Genomic DNA, 18,459 nt, shown 5'->3' on the forward strand with positions numbered 1-18,459 from the left:
GGAGTGGCGGCGGAGGCAGACAGCAGAAGTGATGGTCCTCGCTGAGACGTCAACCATGTGCTTTGCTGCAGCCAGTTGTTGTTTGGCTAAAGCAAAGCCTTCCTTCTGCAACTTCTTTGCAGCCGACCTCTTCTCCTCACTCAGGGAAGACACTGAGTATTGGTATCTAGCCATGCACGCGGCATGGTTAGATACCTTTACTCCCAGCGCCCCAGCAGAGTAGAACTTCCTTCCGACGTTATCCAGCTTCTTTCCCTCCTTGTCTGGTGGAGAGGAGTACGTCTTGCAGGCCTTCAACGAGGAGGAAACGACCACCGAATTTAGCTTTGGGTGTGTAAAGCAGAACTCAGCCCCAGACTCTTGGACAAGGTACATATGGTCCAACCTTCTCGATGACACGGGTGTAGAAGCAGGCTTCGCCCAGGGCTCCTTAATTGCCTGTAAGATGACCTTCGTCACCAGCAGGGCAACCGCTGTAGACTTATCCCATTGCATGATGTCGAACACGTTATCATCTACAACGGGTTGCGTCTGTGTCAAGAGTGCCATCCTCTTCACCAGGTCCTCGTATGACTTCAGATCCACCGATGGTGAGATGGGAAGTTCCTCAGCCGTATGAAACACCGGGGAAGGTTCCAAAGCCCGGTCCGCATCGTCGGTACCAACCTCGAAGTCCGACGATGAAGACTCTTTGTGTAGAGAACGTTCTGAGAGCACCGGAGTAGACTCTCTGACGGACGACTGGATCGACACCGACGACCGAGGTTGGACTTCCTCCACCACCACGCCGCGTCTGTCAGGCGGGACAGAGATCAATGCCGAAGGACGCCATCTAGAATGCTGAGACAGCCTGGACATGTGGGATGCCTCGGACTGCTGCTCCCAGTCTGCGAACTCACGAGGAGGGTACCATTGGTACGGTGGGTAGGGATAAGCGCAAGGAGGCAATTGCCGCTGCTCCCATGGCGGAAGCGGTGGGAAGCGACGAGCTACTGTAGTCGGTTCCAGCTCTCTCTGGCCTCTCACCTGATCCATCGGTGCTGAAGGCTCCATCGGCCCCGATGCCGACACCTCCACCTCCGAGTCACTCACTGCGACGCCTGGAACCTGAAGAATGGGAGCACTGAGTCAGGTTGATCTCATGCTCCGATGCCGACAGGCGCAGCTGTGAAGCACTGCCTCTCGACACCGAAGGGCTATGACGCAGGGAAGCCAAGATCTTCCTTGGTGGAGCTGTCGATGTCGAAGCGTCATGCGAAGGCGAAGGGATGCAGGATGGTCTCTTCTTCCGCTTCTCCTTCGATTTCACCTTCTTCAGCACGGATGATCGGGTCCCCGAGTCATCTTGACGCCTCTTAGCCGGGGTGTCCACTGACCCTTCAGAAGGCCATTTCATGGAACGCCCGCGCTCGACCGGCATCTTGGTCCTGATCGGCAAAGTCTCAGCTGATGTGACCGTCGGGGCCGCGGCCTCACCCATCGATACCGACGGGCCCGATGCCATCTTTTGAGGACGAAGTGCCGACTCGACCAAAGCCGCCGAAAGCCTCGCCGCTCGATTCTTATGAGTTTATTTCGAGAAACTCAGACAGTGTGCGCAAGAATCGACGCGATGTCCCTTGCCCAGAGAGAGGAGACAGAGGGAATGGCCGTCGGGGGGGGGGGGGCAATCTTCTTCCCACAGGAGCAGCACCTCTTAAAAAAAAAACCAACGTCTTTGCATAGATGCCCAGGAAAAAAACCCATTCAGGAAAGTCTCTGAGGGGGAAAACACGGGGGGGGAAACCAAGCCCCGAAGGGCAAGTCCAACAAACTTTAAAAAAAAAACCAACAACAACACTAACTATCTAACGACTAAGTAACTAACTACAGTAAGAAAATAACAAATAGGCTATATACAACAGGCAAAAAAAGCAATCCAAGATTACTTTACCAACCGGGGACACTAAAGGAGATCCTCTCAGTGCAGCAGTCAGAAAGGAACCGGCGGGATCCCGGGCTTTTTAGGTACCGATTCGGGGACTGGCGCAGGCGCTCTATCTCGTGACTGTGAAGCATAGACACCATGAAGAATATCATCCAGTATCCAGATACACCTCTGAGGCATCTGCTCAGCTGCAAGACATACTTTATGCAAGCATATTCCTGGCTCCAAAGAGTACTTCATTAAGGCCAGGAGTGGCCAAACTGAAGCTTGGGAGCCACATGCAGCTCTTTCACACATATTGTATGGCTTTTGAAGCCCCCACCGCCCTGTCAGTCAGCTTGGAGAAGGCATTTCTCTCTTTAAATCATTTCTCCAAGCCAGCTGGCATCTTGGAGAATGCATTTAAAGTTGCTTTCTTTCCACCTCTCCCTCCTTCCATCTATTTTCCTTTCTTCTGGCTCTAAAATATCTGATGTTTATTCTATGTGATTCTTACATTAAGCAAGTTCGGCCACCCCTGATGAAGGCTATGTGAACCATTTCCAGCTATAGACAATTGCGCAACCCTTAAATATCACTAATCCAATCCAGCAGCCTAACATCCGAGCCACCCAAGAGGACATTTAGGCCTATCATTTATGTTACACATGGTTCTTTGTCAATATGCTAAAACTATCCAATGTGACACCCTACTTTGGAATGTCAGGTATTTCCCTACTAATCTTCCCATCAGATTTTGGGAGCAGTTAGTTTTTAACCAGCCAGTGAGATTCAAACTTTTCATCTTGACCCAATCCAAAACCAGGACAACCAAAAACTACTTACCATGGGGATCTTCTGTCCATAAAAGAGGGACCCCATGCCCTAGCAAATTGTTCCCAGATCCCTGGTACAGAACTCCGCTTGTCAGAACTCTGTTTCCTCTGAAATCCCCTGCTACGCTTTGGGGGGGGGGATCCCTCCTCCTCGTTTCTTCCTCAGACAGTTTGCTCCTTGGACCTCCAGTGCATCTACGCCAGTACCTCCCCAGTTTTCAAACCCAAAATTTAAGGCTGTATGTCCCTTCTCTAAAATGTCCCAATTTCCTCCCTCCTTCCTTTTAGAAGTGTGCCCTCTCATTAGGATGTGTGTGTGATTTAGGGAATTAAAAAACGATTAAATTTAAAAAAAAAAAAGCTCTGCGGCATACCTTGCTAACAAAAAAACGTTCAGTGCTAAAATCATCCAGTATCCAGACACACCTCTGAGGCATCTGCTCAGCTCCAAGAAATACCTTATGCAAGCATAAGGTGCATAATGCTTGCTCTTTACATTTTTATTCTATTTTCTTTTGTATACATAAAGTTATTTGTTTGTGTTTACAGTCACTTTCATTCACTTTCTTCATAATTTTTATTTTTGGTCTCCCCACCAAGATCTACCCTGGTATAGACCGATTACAAAGGTCCTGCATTATTCTTTTCTGGAACCCCTTCAAAATTAATTTCCCCTTCTCTGGTTCCAGTTTGGATAATAACATCTCTGAATTTCATAGGGCTTTTTGTAGAAAAAGCCAAGCAGGAACTCATTTGCATATTAGGCCACTCCCCCTATGTCACTATTGTTTCCCGCCGGGCTTTCTTACAGAAAAAGCCCAGCAGGAACTCATTTGCATAGTAGTCCACACACCCTAAACTGCATTCCTGTGAGTTCCTGCTAAAAACAAAACACCCTGGTATGTAATATTGCCAGTGCTTTTCACAGCAGTGCAAGCAATAACAAAATAAAATAATATTGGCTGTCGGCTGCTTGGGGCAAGTTTCTCTGGAACTAGCCTAAGGAAAATGCAAGGCACTGAGAGACAGACTGTGCAATCCAAAGCAACATGGAACAGGCATGGCTGCTGGGTATCTTGGCCATCACCCGCCTGATGGACAGACAGACAGAATGAACATAAGAGAAGCCATGCTGGATCAGGCCAATGGCCCATCCAGTCCAACACTCTGTGTCACACAGTGGCAATATACACACACACACACACACACACACTGTGGCTAATAGCCACTGATGGACCTCTGCTCCATATTTTTATCTAACCCCCTCTTGAAGCTGTCTATACTTGTAGCCGCCACCTCCTGTAGCACTGAATTCCACATATTAATCATCTTTTGGGTGAAGAAGTACTTCCTTTTATCTATTTTAACATGACTGCTCAGCAATTTCATCATTCTAGTTGCCCTTTTCTGCACTTTTTCCAATGTTATAATATCCTTTTTGAGGTGCGGTGACCAGAATTGCACACGGTATTGCAAATGAGACCACACCATCGATTTATACAGGGGCATTATGATACTGGCTGATTTGTTTTCAGTTCCCTTCCTAATAATTCCCAGCATGGCGTTGGCCTTCTTTTATTGCAATTGCACACTGTCTTGACATTTTCAGTGAGTTATCTACCACGACCCGAAGATCTCTCTCTTGGTCAGTCTCTGCCAGTTCACACCCCATCAACTTGTATTTGTAGCTGGGATTCTTGGCCCCAATGTGCATTACTTTGCACTTGGCCACCCTGAACCTCATCTGCCACGTTGACGCCCACTCACCCAGCCTCAACAGATCCCTTTGGAGTGCCTCACAATCCTCTCTGGTTCTCACCACCCTGAACAATTTAGTGTCATCTGCAAACCTGGCCACTTCACTGCTCACTCCCAACTCCAGCCTTGCTGAAAATGGAAGCACAAAATTCAAAATCTAGGATCCAAAAGGATGTAGGAGTGGAGAGAGGGCCCAGCACAACTGCCCTTCCTGAACTTTCCCCTATTACAAATCTCTCCTCTGTTACCTGTGCTTGATGTTTTGTATTTGAGAAGCCTGAAATGAACAACACCATCCTGAGCCACTGCTCATTCCCCCCTTATAAGAAAAAACACCTTGTTTTGAGAAATCTCCTATCATCACTCATTTCATTTTCCAACTGCTTCAGCAGTGACCTTATGGCACAAATGTACATGGAAGGACATGTATTTCAAGTTCCTGAAGTAAACAGTGGAAATGTTTTCAAAAGTAATTTTAAATTGCTTTAACTGCAATAGCTCTTAATTTTATCATCATTTCTATATTTTTAAGCACCATCATTGATCACTGGCATAGTTTTAGGTCTCAAAAATGACATTCAAAATAACCAGGACTCTAAATTGGTGTTTATAATGGGAATAATAATTGGAAACTAATCATAGCTGAGCTAACAGCCCTGATACAATTATGTGTAAAATATTCATTTCTGTATAAAAGCTGACAGCTACAAGTAGATGTTTTTCCTGTATTGTTCGTTAATTGTTAATATAAACTACCATTTACAGAGTGCAACATTCCTTTGTCTAGCTGGGTAAAATGCATAATCTGCTCATCTCTGTCCTTTAGACTTCAGAACACTGGAAATTCCTTTCACCAAACTGGCACTCCAAGCCAAAACCAGACTTTCTTAAGATGGAAGCTAAAGTTCTCAGGAAGTTAGTTATACAAACGCAATTTGCAGGTTACTTCCTTGCAGGATTGCCAGGTCCAACTCAGAAAATACCTGGGGACTTTGCGGGTGGAGCCGAGAGACTTTCACATTCCCTAAAATAATAAAAATACAGCAGTGCAGTTTCCGTAAATAGTCTTCATCTCCTCATCCCCCAGCAGCTACACTTCCCCTGAATCACATACACACTCCCTCACAAAGAAGCCAAAATAAACACAGTTAGCAAGCACAAACTTCTGTGATCTCACAGGGGCAATTTACATCTGCTGTGTTTCAACCAACCTTCAGACTAATACAAAAATGAAAGAACAGCCTAGAGCAGGGGTGTCAAACATCTGGCCTGGGGGCCGAAACAGGCCCCAGAGTAACAGGCTGTCATCTTCTTCCTTCTCCCTTTCTCTTGCTTCCTTCTGTGTAACAGCTTGTTTTGCAAGGTTTGCTCAGTTGCACAGCAGCTACAGAGCAAAATCTCTATTTTCTCCATTCGCTGAGGCTCCTCCCTTGGGGAGGAAGGGGGGGAGGAAGAGCTTGCTTTGCCAGGCTATCACAATTCTACAGCAGAGCTACTGAGCCAAGCCTTTCTTCCTTCTATTGGCTGAGGCTCCTCCCCTTCCTGGTCCCCTGGGGAAGACAGGAAAGAGCCAGAGCTTCTTTTACCCAGTTCCCTGGATCCCATGGGAGAAATACAAAGAAAGCACCTTTAAGACCAATAAGTGCTAATGTTTTAAGCATGTTTCAAGGGTTTTTTTTTTAAGTATTTAATCATTTTTGTCTGTGTCCTTTATAAAGTTTATATCCCTGCTGTCTAATTTTAAATAGGTATACATATGGCCCAGCCCAACAAGGTCTCATTTATGGCAGCCCTCATAACAAATGAGTTTGAAACCTCTGGCCTAGGGGGTTCAACATGACCAAGTGCAAAGTAATGCATACTGGGACCAAAAATCCTAACTATAAATAGAAGTTGATGGGATGTGGAGGAGACTGACCAAGAGAGATCTTGGGGACATAGTAGATTACTCGCTTAAAGTGATACAGTGTGCAACTGCAATATAAAAGGCCAACGCTATGCTGGGAATTATTAGGAAGGGAACTGAAAACAAATCAGCCAGTATCATAATGTCCCTGTATAAATCGATGGTGTGGCCTCATTTGGAGTACAGTGTACAATTCTGGTCACCATACCTCAAAAAAGGTATTACAGTATTGGAAAAAAGTGCAGAAAAGGGCAACTAGTATTATTTAAAGGTTGGAACATTCTCTCTAGGAAGAAAGGTAAAAATGTTTGGAGCCCTTAAGCTTGAAGAATCATCGACTGAGGGGTGACATGATAGAGGTTTACAAGATTATGCATAGCATAGAGAAAGAAGTACTTTTCTTCCTTTCTCACAATACCAGAACTCATGGACATTCAATGAAACTGCTGAGCAGTCGGGTTAGAACTGATAAAAGGAAATGCTTAAAGAACATAAGAACATAAGAGAAGCCATGTTAGATCAGGCCAATAGCCCATCCAATCCAACACTCTGTGTCACACAGTGGCCAAAAAAAATTATACACACACACACACACTGTGGCTAATAGCCACTGATAGACCTCTGCTCCATATTTTTATCTAACCCGCCCCCATTGAAGGTGGCTATGCTTGTGGCCGCCGCCACCTCCTGTGGCAGTGAATTCCACTTGTTAATCACCCTTTGGGTGAAGAAGTACTTCCTTTTACCCGTTTAAACCTGTCTACTCAGCAATTTCATCGAATGCCCACAAATTCTTGTATTGTGAGAACGGGAGAAAAGTACTTCTTTCTCTACTTTCTCCATCCCATACATTATCTTGTAAACCTCTGTCATGTGACCCTGCAGTCGACGTTTCTCCAAGCTAAAGAGCCCCAAGCGTTTCAACCTTTCTTCAGAGGGAAAGTGTTCCAGCCCTTTAATCATTCTAGTTGCCCTTTTCTGGGCTTTCTCCAATGCTATATCCTTTTTGAGGTGCGGCAACCAGAACTGCACACAGTATTCCAAATGAGACCGCACCATCGATTTATACAGGGGCATTATGATACTGGCTGATTTGTTTTCAATTCCCTTCGTAATAATTCCCAGCATGGTGTTGGCCTTTTTTATTGCAAACGCACACTGTCTTGACATATTTCTTCATCCAAAGAGTGATTAACACTTGGAATTCACTGCCACAAGAGGTGGCAGCAGCTACAAGCACAGACAGCTTCAAGAGGGGATTAGATAAACATATGGAGCAGAGGTCCACCAGTGGCTGTTAGCTACTGTGTATTGATGGAACTCCCTGGGGCAGTGATGCGCAATATTCTTGGTGCTTGGGGGAAGGCAACAGTGGGAGGGCTTTTAGTGTCCTGGCCCCACTGATGGACCTCCTGATGGCACCTGGGTTTTTTGCCACTGTGTGACACAGAGTGTTGGACTGGATGGGCCACTGGCCTGATACAACATGGCTTCTCTTATGTTCTTTCCAATACTTTGTTTTAAAACTATTAGGTTGGTCATTTGCATCTTTGGGTCTAACATAACTCCTGAAATATGTCAGTTTCTGGGAGCTAAATTACTTGTGATGTTTTTCCTCAGTATCTTGGAATAATGCAAAAACTAGGGTCTTTGTTTTAATGCTATCTAACAGAAGTTTTCCAGAAATGTCCCTGTTAAAAAACAAGACATTATCACAGATGTACATCCTTTATAGCCAGATTTCAATCACTCAGAAGATTAACACCTGATCCTCTCCAATAAATCTGTTATATGCTCTGTATGAAAAATGTGTGAAAGAGAACTTTTTCAGGAGCATATGACAATACTTAACCTCATATTACAAGCATAACAAATACTGAAGAGGCAGTGGCCCAAAACAACACATGAGAACCTCCCCCCACCCATTCTTTCAGAAGAGAATATACAGATGTTAACCAAGCAGCACAATACATTAAACCTATAAATGTAGCCAATTTAATAAACCATTGAGTACTGAGACTGTCCGGTCCTAATTAAATACACAAACTTAATTAAATACACAAGAGCAAACTTATATAAAATAATTTCAAATGCTTCAAACATGGTTTCATTTTAAAAATCTCTGAATATGTTTTAACATAATCATTCTTAAGGTTAAGACCTGCTGAATCTCATTCAAGAAGAATCTGTTCAGCATCAGTTCTGTTATTTCTTTTTTTTAATTAATTGTTTTTTGCAGATGATACTAAATTGGGAAGGGTCACAAATACAGTAGAAGACAGAAACAGGATACAGGATGATCCTGACAGGCTAGAAAACTGGGCTGAAACCAATAAAATGAATTTTAACAGGGATAAATGTAAAGTTCTGCATTTAGGTAAGAAAAATCCAATGCATGGTTACAGGATGGGGAAGACTTGTCTTAGCGGTAGTATGTGCAAAAAGGATCTAGGGATCACAGTGGACCACACGCTGAACATGAGTCAACACTATTCTCTCTTTTGTACAAAGGTCTAGAATATCATTGACCTAAACATTTACAGAGGGGGATACTTGAGATTTCCATTATTGTAAAATTATTCACTGTGCAACTAAAGCTGCCTTTTGGATACAAAATATATGGTATCTTGAGAGTGCCCATGGAGTTGGTATATATCCTAGGATTCGATATTAGTTGTGAAATCCAGGGCTTTTTTTGTAGCAGGAACTCCTTTGCATATTAGGCTACACCCTCACCCCACGTAGCCAATCCTCCAAGAGCTTACAGGGCTCTTCTTACAGGGCCTATTGTAAGATCTTGGAGGACTGGCTACATAAGGGGGGGTGTAATGCGATGAAATTTAGTAGGGTACCAGTGCACTTGCAAGGGAATTTTTTCGATTGACCAACCTTAGTCGTAAATCCACAGAGGCAGATTTAATGGTTTTTAGTGCAGTTTGCCATTGAGCCTATTGAACTGGAGTACTTGGCTCTAGGTTCCACTGAGAGCAGATATAATCCAAAAAAATTGGTTTGGTGTGTCAGAAAGTTACATATAAGGATGGGTTTCCTCAGAAGGGTTTCTAAGGATGGAAGTAGGCAAAACAGTGTGTGTGTGTGCATACATGTTAGTAGTGGTGGTGATGGTGGTAGTGGGGTGTTCTGAGGTTACGAAAGCTTCTGGTCCTGGAACAGATGATAGACAATGTTTTAGTTGCATACACTGTGCCAGTTGGCTGTGGATGAAATTCTATGGACAAAATGTCAAATGATTTAAAGTCATCCCCTGGTTCAATTAACTGAGACAAATACAATAAACCATTGGAGATTCACTGTTTCAAAAAAAAACCCACACTTTTATTCCCTATCCTAATCCTCGAGTATTTCTAAACCCATTGTTTTTCTTGATGCAGATTTGACCTGCGCAAAGTATCATAGCTGAATTCTGAATATGACCCTAGAAAGCAGAACAGTCAGCACAATGGGGCCATCTACAGATAGAGAGGATTTCCAACCCTAACCTTACAAGAAAAAATCTGAAATAAAGTTTGGAGTTGAAGCTCCTCCCCTCAAACTTATTGAAATATGAGATCTTACAACGTTATAACTCAAGATCTCAGTCACCATCTATGGGCAGGATCAACTTTCCCAATGGCCCAGTGGCTTCTCTCCTACAGCTGGACCTCCTTCCTTTCTTCAGGTGACCATGACTAGGATAGGCCTGTAGTTAGAGTAAGCTGGCAGCCTTCCTCCCTCCCTCTTTTCTCAGGGCCATTTTATTTTCCCCTTCCAGCATGCCTTTGTGTGGGGGGATGCCTAGCAACCCCTATAAAAATTCTGCAGCATGAGAGTGGGCAGAAAAGAAGGATGTAGCTGCAGGGATCTGAGGGCTGGGGAGAGAGAAAGATACATTAGCAGGAAGCAGAGGCTGGTGGGAATGTGGGAGAAGGCTACCAGCTCACTATATCATGAGAAATGGCAGCAAGATAGGGGGAGGGAGCAATGGTTGCAAGATGGCAAGCAGAGAAGAAAAGGACATGATGGTGGGAGGGTAATGAGAAAGGAGCTGGCAGCAGGACGATGGGAAAGGAAAGAGGCAGAAGGAGGCAGCAGCAGGGGAAGGCGGGCAACCAAGGTAGTGGTAAAGAAAAAGAGAATAAGGAGCATGCACAGAAGGGTATCTTCAGTACTCTACCATAGCAGTCCAACACTGACCAAAGAAGATGCACAAAAATGATCACCCTTGTAGATTTTCTATTCTAATCACACTTTGCTTTCCTTCATACTTGTCATAAAATTGTGCAGCAGTCTCATATCTTTTCTAATTAAAAATACCTTCCAACATTTTTTTTAATTTCCAAAGCAGGGTCAGCTCACCCATAATTGAACATGTCAAAATGTATTCTAGTCAGGCAGAAATAGAATAAGATGCTTTCATTTGCATTATGGATTTAAACTGTTGCAGCGGAGGGCAGAATGGAGTTGCAGAGGTATAAACAATAGCAGAATATTATTAACACTGGGACACAAAAAAGCTAGAAATAAATCAAACTAAATTTCAGAACCAAGATAGGCTTTATATTGCCTACAATACTAAAACACAAAGAATGCAGAAGAAAGAGATCATAGGCCAGGTACATATACATTAAAGAACCAAGTTTCCAACAGCTAGGCTCTGTATGCTTTGCCCTTTTTGGAATTCTGTGTTTCAATAACAGAAGCAACTAGTGCTTGTCCAGTGGAGAGTTCATTCCTCCACATGGCACGCAAAAGCATTATGGCATCCACCAATGTGTTACCTAGCACCCACTTGCTTCTAGGATTGGGGTACAATGTCCAAAGGGTTTTGAACAAAACAGAAAGTATCACTTTCTGTCAGCTGACCAGGAAAATGACACCATACTCCACTTGGGCAGGTGTATAACAAAGTCACCCTCACCTTTGCCATAGACTTAGGTTTTCTTTTCTCTCTGGACTTGGCTTGAGTTTTTGTGTGACTATGCACAGAGCAAATCCTCCCATGTCTTTGGAATCTGAAGCCACAAAGGTCTCTTCCCCAAATTGAAGAACTAATCCCTGCTCTCCTCCATTTCCTTGGTGCAGCAAGTATTTCAGAATACAGCCCAGGAGGTATCACCTTTGCTTCTGCAGTGAGCACTTAGATGTAGCTAGTTGACTTTGCTGTCAGATGAGAACTGGCTCAGCATTTCTCAACGTTTTGTAGAACTACCAAATATCTTGAGATGGATACCACCTATAAGGTAGTCATTTTGTAATTCCTATCCCACCTGGCCAACTACCCTTTCTCCAAATTCTAAAAGCAACTAAAAGCTACAGACTCCCAGACTAGTGAATGGTTCATAAGAATTTCACACTGTACTATTAAGCATGTGCGGACCTAGTAATCTCTGGTCAGAAGACAACTCAGAACCTAATAAGCATCTAAGTTTTCCAAAAGATGAGTGGGACGTGTGATGTACTTGGCTCAACACAAAAAATTATTTCACATATTCACAAAATCAGCCAAAAGTTTTAAACAGGTCACTATGGTAGAGAAATTTGGAAGCTACCATAGGTCTGGATCTAGAGTGGACACTACAGTAACAAAACCACAACCTACACACAGAGGTGGCCTTGCCACCAGGAAAATTAGGTATTTGCCTAAGGCACCAGTGCAGGGGGCACCAAATTGGGCTCTCCCCCCCTCCTGGTGCCATAGGCAAATGCCCCAGCTGCCTGCCCCCCGCTGCCCACACCCTATTGCCCCAAAGGGGCATGTGCGGCAAAGCAGACATCACAGAGGAGGATGGCAGGTGGCAGAGGTGGCAGGCTTGCCTGGGGCATTGTGCACCTTAGGGCCACCCCTGCCTACACACTTTATACAAAGAAGATGAAGATATTGGATTTATATCCCGTCCTCCACTCCGAAGAGTCTCAGAGCGGCTCACAATCTCCTTTACCTTCCTCCCCCACAACAGACACCCTGTGAGGTGGGTGGGGCTGGAGAGGGCTCTCACAGCAGCTGCCCTTTCAAGGACAACCTCTGCCAGAGCTATGGCTGACCCAAGGCCATTCCAGCAGGTGTGAGTGGAGGAGTGGGGAATCAAACCCGGTTCTCCCAGATAAGAGTCCGCACACTTAACCACTACACCAAACTGGCTCTCCATGGGAAGGGGCTGTGGTTCACTGGCAGAGCATTTATTTGGTATGCAGAAGGCCCCAGGTTCAATCCTTGGCACCTCCAGTTAAAAGGATCGGGTAGGAGCTGATGTGAAAGCCCTCAGCCTGAGACCCTGAAGAGCTGCTGCTTGTCCAAGTAGGCAATGCTGACTTTGATGGACCAAGGGTCTGATTCAGTAGAAGGCAGCTTCATGTGTTCATGTTTGCCACCATAAAGACATAGTGCTAACCTGAGCTCCTAGCAGCATTTAAGACTCCTTCTAACGTAACATGCATGGTCAGAAAGCGGTGCGGGGGGAGAGTTCCAGACAAGTCTTTGAAATATCATGAAAGCAAAAAGAAGGGGGAAAGGTGAATAAAGTTCAGCGAGATGGCTTTAGAGAATGCACAGATGCATGACATTGGAAGGAATTAATTTAGAATTCAACAGAATGGGAAGAGAGGCACAGAAAGGGCACACACAATTCAAGTGCCACTTTATAAATCTGATTTACTTACAAGGACTACAGTCCTCTACTGATTGAGAATTCAGGCTAAAAGGTCTTCAATGCCAATTTGGGTTCCCATGTTCCACCGTTCTCAACCTACTAAGCAATTTAAGATTCATTTTTTAAAAAATAACCTTAAGGGTAATATGCTAATAAGCAGCTAAAACAGTAAAGCAGAAATACAGAGGTGATTTTCCTATTAAGTGCTCCTGCCACTTACCACCTATGAGAAAATAAAATCATTTGGTAATTGATAGCAAAAAGAAGCACCCTATGATGACATGGCAGCTACAGTTCACCTTTAAACCACCAACATCACAAACACTTTATAAACTGGAATTTTATCCTTGACTTACATATTTACGCTGACATACAGAAAGTGCAACAGAGTAAGTCAAGGACAAAGGAAATAGATTTAGGTTTATTAGGCAGTGATGAATGGCAAAAAATAATGTCTCACCCTTGCCAACATAAAACATGAGCACCTCTAAAGAAGGGTAAGCTATGTGTAGTAAAGAGCCCTAAATGCTAAACTTCCCTCACATTAGTATTGCAAGGCCCACAAGATTTCTCTGCTTCCTTTGTAATGAAATAATGGACCAAGGTCTCTCCCCCAACTCCTCCCTCCTCAGGCTCCACCCCCCAAATATCCAGGTAATTTCCAACCTGGAGTTGGCAGCCCTAATGGGGACCCACAGTGATTTGCATTGTTCTCTCCTTCTCCATTTTATCTTTACAACAAATGTGTTACAATAGATTAGACATAGCATATGACTGGCACAAGATCACTCAAGTGACCTCCCCAACTGCAGCTTTATAAATCTGACTGGCTCCTCTCAAGCATGGAAAAGAGATGAATGGAGGGTAACAACAGGGTCTCAGTTATTACTCTAAACATTCTACAATTAAGAAGAATATAGTTACATATCAGCCTCCTATTCTGATATATTTATTTGCTTCACTTTGTTCTCCCCTGTAATTACATCCAAACAAATGATGACCATATAAACTTAGCTTGTATTCCTATTTGGTCTTTGCACCTGTTAAAACATCTCCATTATGTTATATGTTGATTTGCTGTTCAACCTCTGCCTTATATGTATGGACTGTTAACTTCCATTTCAATGTATCTGAGGAAGTGTGCATGCACACAAAAGCTCATACCTTGAATAAAACTTTCGTTAGTCCTAAAGGTGCTACCAGACTCAAAATCTGTCCAACGGCTTCAGGCCAACCCAGCTACCCACCCAAGAGGAAAGTGGATTCATTGGAAATGAGGTGTTGAAGGAGGGTTTTGTGGATAGCATGGACTGCCGAAAAGACAAATAAATGGGCTCTAGATCAAATCAAGCCTGGCCTCTCCTTAGAATCTAAAATAACTAAACTGAGGCTACTATACTTTGGTCAGATCATGAGAAGACAAGAGTCACTGGAAAATACAATAATGTCAGGAAAAGCCAAAAGCAGAAGGAAAAGAGGAAGACCCAACATGAGAAGGACTGCCTCAAGGAAGCCACAGCTCTCGGTTTGCAAGACCTGACCAAGGCTGTAAAGGACAGGACATTTTGAAGCTCATTAATTTATAGGGCCGCCATGAGATGGAAGCGGCTTGACAGCACTTAACACACATGCAGTTAAATTTTTACCTTGTCCTTCCTGCAGGGAACTGTCTTCAGGGGGGAAAATTGAAAGCTCACGTGCACATACCTAATTTCAAAGCAGAGGGTGTCACTTCAATCTCTCCTCCGATCGGCTGAAATGCAGCCAGCTGGGTAGCGACTTCAGTCTCAAAAGCATCCGGGCTATTCCTGTCTGTCAGGCTACCATTTACGTCATCAGGCTTTGGGTGTGGGTCTTGTTCATCATACACAGCAATCAGCTATGAAAATAAAAAATCGCTTCATGAGATTTTCATAGTAAGACTGGGATCTCTACATGGGAGCATTAAAAACAAAACAAATGATGGCTTATATCTAAAGAACTCCACAGTATTGCATGTGCAGGGTTCATTTCTGGGTTCTTTCCAACTACAGCCTTCCAACCTTCTGTTCCCTAGCCATTTCCCCCAAGATCCAGGAACTCAGAGAACTGCTACGCAATTTAACATGAGGAAGAGGCTTGATGTAGCAGGCCTAAGGACTTTATACTGTGCAGAAGAGTGAAAAGTGGGAAGAAAACCTCTAGGCAGCTGAAACCCAATAGACAGGAATAGCCAGTGTTGGTAAATCCAATTTATTATGATGAAAGTAGCTTTAAAAAAAAGAACAGATGTGTGCTTATCAAGCATAAACAATAAAATATACAAAACAACATTAATGACAGAGAATACCAAAGTTGTAGCTTAGATCATATAAAATATGCATTTATGAATTAAAACTGCAAGTCCTTCTGATTGCCAAGAACACTCTCAAATTTTGATACACAGTTTGATTAATGTATATTAATATTGCTCAGCAAAACATTTTGGATGAGTGAAAAGTGAAGAGCCTTAACATACTGTCATAATGGGCCACGGTTTGAACCGTGTCCACAAATAGTCACACCACTAGTAACTGGTGAGTTTTCACAGTTTCCTAGATAATATTAGCCAGCACAATGGCACATTTTCTTCTCTCATCTACAGTGAGCATTTTGAAAGCTCACCTGGATGTGGAACACACAGTTTTCAAATTTATGGACCAGTTCATCAGCCTACAGGCAATTTCAGATACAGCAGAAGCAAATGATCTCCACATGCAACAACATGTTTTTAAAAGTTCAAATCTAAGTCAAGAATTGCTATTTTATTTATCAATGTTAATCCAATCCTCACACAAAAATAAATTATTATATGAAGGAAATTCTGCATATAGGGGAAAAAAGCAATGCAGTTAGGGTGACCATAATGTCTGAAGGCCAGCCAGGGACACTGGGGGGGGGGGGGGTGCCGCCGGAAACAGGAAGTGACGTCACTTCCGGTGATGTCATGCCACCACCGGAAACAGGAAGTGGCATCACTTCCTGTGACATCATTTCCCCCGCGTCACCTGCCGGAAACAGGAAGTGACTTCACAGCACTTCCTGTGACGTCCCCAAAAATCCCCCAAATATCACTGCCGGAAACAATTTTGTTCTCAAATCCTGTATATACTTCATCAGTATATGGGATAAGGCACTTTCTCAACTGTGCTGCATAATGCAGCCTATTTATTTTGTCCTGTTGGCTCTGTTGGCTCTATCTGCGCCACCTTCATCACTTTCGGGGTGTGGATCCCCCAGTGGGGTGGTCTCCCGACTCCCTCCGCCGGCTGTTTCTGATAGCCCTGCGCCCCCTCTTTCATTTGATATGTGTCCCGTGCGGGTGCCACCCTCCCGCCGGGAGATGCCGCAAAATGAGCCCCCTTGAGGCTTATGGCGGCAGGGCTCGGGGGAAGCGAGCTAGACTGCTGTTCTTTTGAGGGGTTATAGAGTGTTTCGAGCCCGTCCCTGTGGCATCGGTCCCATCGTTGTGGGACACAGGGGGCCGGCGCAGCGGCACGCCGAAGCAGCCTGTCACTAATAACACCGGTCAAGATGCAGGACAGGAACCTGGAAGTGACCGACAGGCTGCTTCAGCGTGCCGCTGCGCCGGCCCCCTGGGCCCCACAATGATGGGACCGATGCCACAGGGACGGGCTCGAAACACTCTATAACCCCTCAAAAGAACAGCAGTCTAGCTCGCTTCCCCCGAGCCCTGCCGCCATAAGCCTCAAGGGGGCTCATTTTGCGGCATCTCCCGGCGGGAGGGTGGCACCCGCACGGGACACATATCAAATGAAAGAGGGGGCGCAGGGCTATCAGAAACAGCCGGCGGAGGGAGTCGGGAGACCACTCCACTGGGGGATCCACACCCCGAAAGTGATGAAGGTGGCGCAGATAGAGCCAACAGAGCCAACAGGACAAAATAAATAGGCTGCATTATGCAGCACAGTTGAGAAAGTGCCTTATCCCATATACTGATGAAGTAAATACAGGATCTGAGAACAAAATTGCACTAGAAGACACAAACACAAAGCTCCCTTACACTGAATCAGTGCTTGGGTCCACCAAAGTCAGTATTGTCACATAAGAGAAGCCCTGTTGGATCAGGCCAGTGGCCCATCCAGTCCAACACTCTGCGTCACATAAGAACATAAGAGAAGCCCTGTTGGATCAGGCCAGTGGCCCATCCAGTCCAACACTCTGTGTCACATAAGAACATAAGAGAAGCCCTGTTGGATCAGGCCAGTGGCCCATCCAGTCCAACACTCTGTGTCACATAAGAACATGAGAGAAGCCCTGTTGGATCAGGCCAGTGGCCCATCCAGTCCAACACTCTGCGTCACATAACAACATAAGAGAAGCCCTGTTGGATCAGGCCAGTGGCCCATCCAGTCCAACACTCTGTGTCACATAAGAACATGAGAGAAGCCCTGTTGGATCAGGCCAGTGGCCCATCCAGTCCAACACTCTGCGTTACATAACAACATAAGAGAAGCCCTGTTGGATCAGGCCAGTGGCCCATCCAGTCCAACACTCTGCGTCACATAACAACATAAGAGAAGCCCTGTTGGATCAGGCCAGTGGCCCATCCAGTCCAACACTCTGCGTCACATAACAACATAAGAGAAGCCCTGTTGGATCAGGCCAGTGGCCCATCCAGTCCAACACTCTGCGTCACATAACAACATAAGAGAAGCCCTGTCACATAAGAACATAAGGAGGGAGGGAGGGAAGGAAGGAAGGAAGGGAGAAAGGGAGGGAGGGAAGAAGGGAAGAAAGGAAGAAGGGAGGGAGGGAGGGAAGGAAGGAAGGGAGGAGGGAGGGAGGGAAGGAAGGGAAGGGAGTGAGGGAAGGAAGGAAGGAAGGAAGGAAGGAAGGAAGGAAGGAAGAAAGGAAGGAAGGGAGGGAGGGAGGGAGGAGGGAGGGAAGAAAGGAAGGCCGCCCCCCGCCCCGCCCCCCCGCTTTCGGCCCCCTTACCTTATTCCAGGGCGGCGGAGTCCAGCGGCGGCGGCGGGGAGTCCTCCGGCGGCGGCCTCGCGGCGAGGGAGGGAGGGAGCTGCCGGCGCTGGCCTCTGGAGGCCTCCAGGGACCAGCGCCGGGCCTCTCCGCTACCGGCGCTGGCCTCTGGAGGCCTCCAGGGACCAGCGCCGGGTGCCCCGCGGCTTCCCCGCGGCCTCCGCTGGTCCCTGGAGGCCCTCCAGAGACTCTGGAGGGCCTCCAGGGACCAGCGGAGGCCGCGGGGAAGCCTTCGCTGGCCGGCGCTGGTCCCCGAAGGCCTTCCAGAGGCTCTGGAAGGCCTTCCAGGACCAGCGCCGGGTGCCCCGCGGCCTCTCCGCGGCCTCCGCTGGTCGCTGGAGGCCCTCCAGAGTCTCTGGAGGGCTTCCAGCGACCAGCGGAGGCCACGGA

The 18,459-nt window shown here is 45.7% G+C and overlaps 1 protein-coding gene across 1 annotated transcript in view; it reads right to left on the bottom strand.

The window, feature by feature from the left end:
* PARD3B (par-3 family cell polarity regulator beta) overlaps nucleotides 1–18,459 on the bottom strand; it is a 769,788-nt gene that overhangs the window by 574,436 nt on the left and 176,893 nt on the right. Inside the window, exon 3 of the mRNA XM_060256951.1 lies at nucleotides 14,761–14,932. Coding sequence (XP_060112934.1) covers nucleotides 14,761–14,932 — 172 coding nt within the window. The remainder of the gene's footprint in view (nucleotides 1–14,760; nucleotides 14,933–18,459) is intronic.

This window comes from Heteronotia binoei, chromosome 16 (genome assembly GCF_032191835.1).
Source record: "Heteronotia binoei isolate CCM8104 ecotype False Entrance Well chromosome 16, APGP_CSIRO_Hbin_v1, whole genome shotgun sequence".
Classification (NCBI taxonomy): Eukaryota; Metazoa; Chordata; class Lepidosauria; order Squamata; family Gekkonidae; genus Heteronotia; species Heteronotia binoei.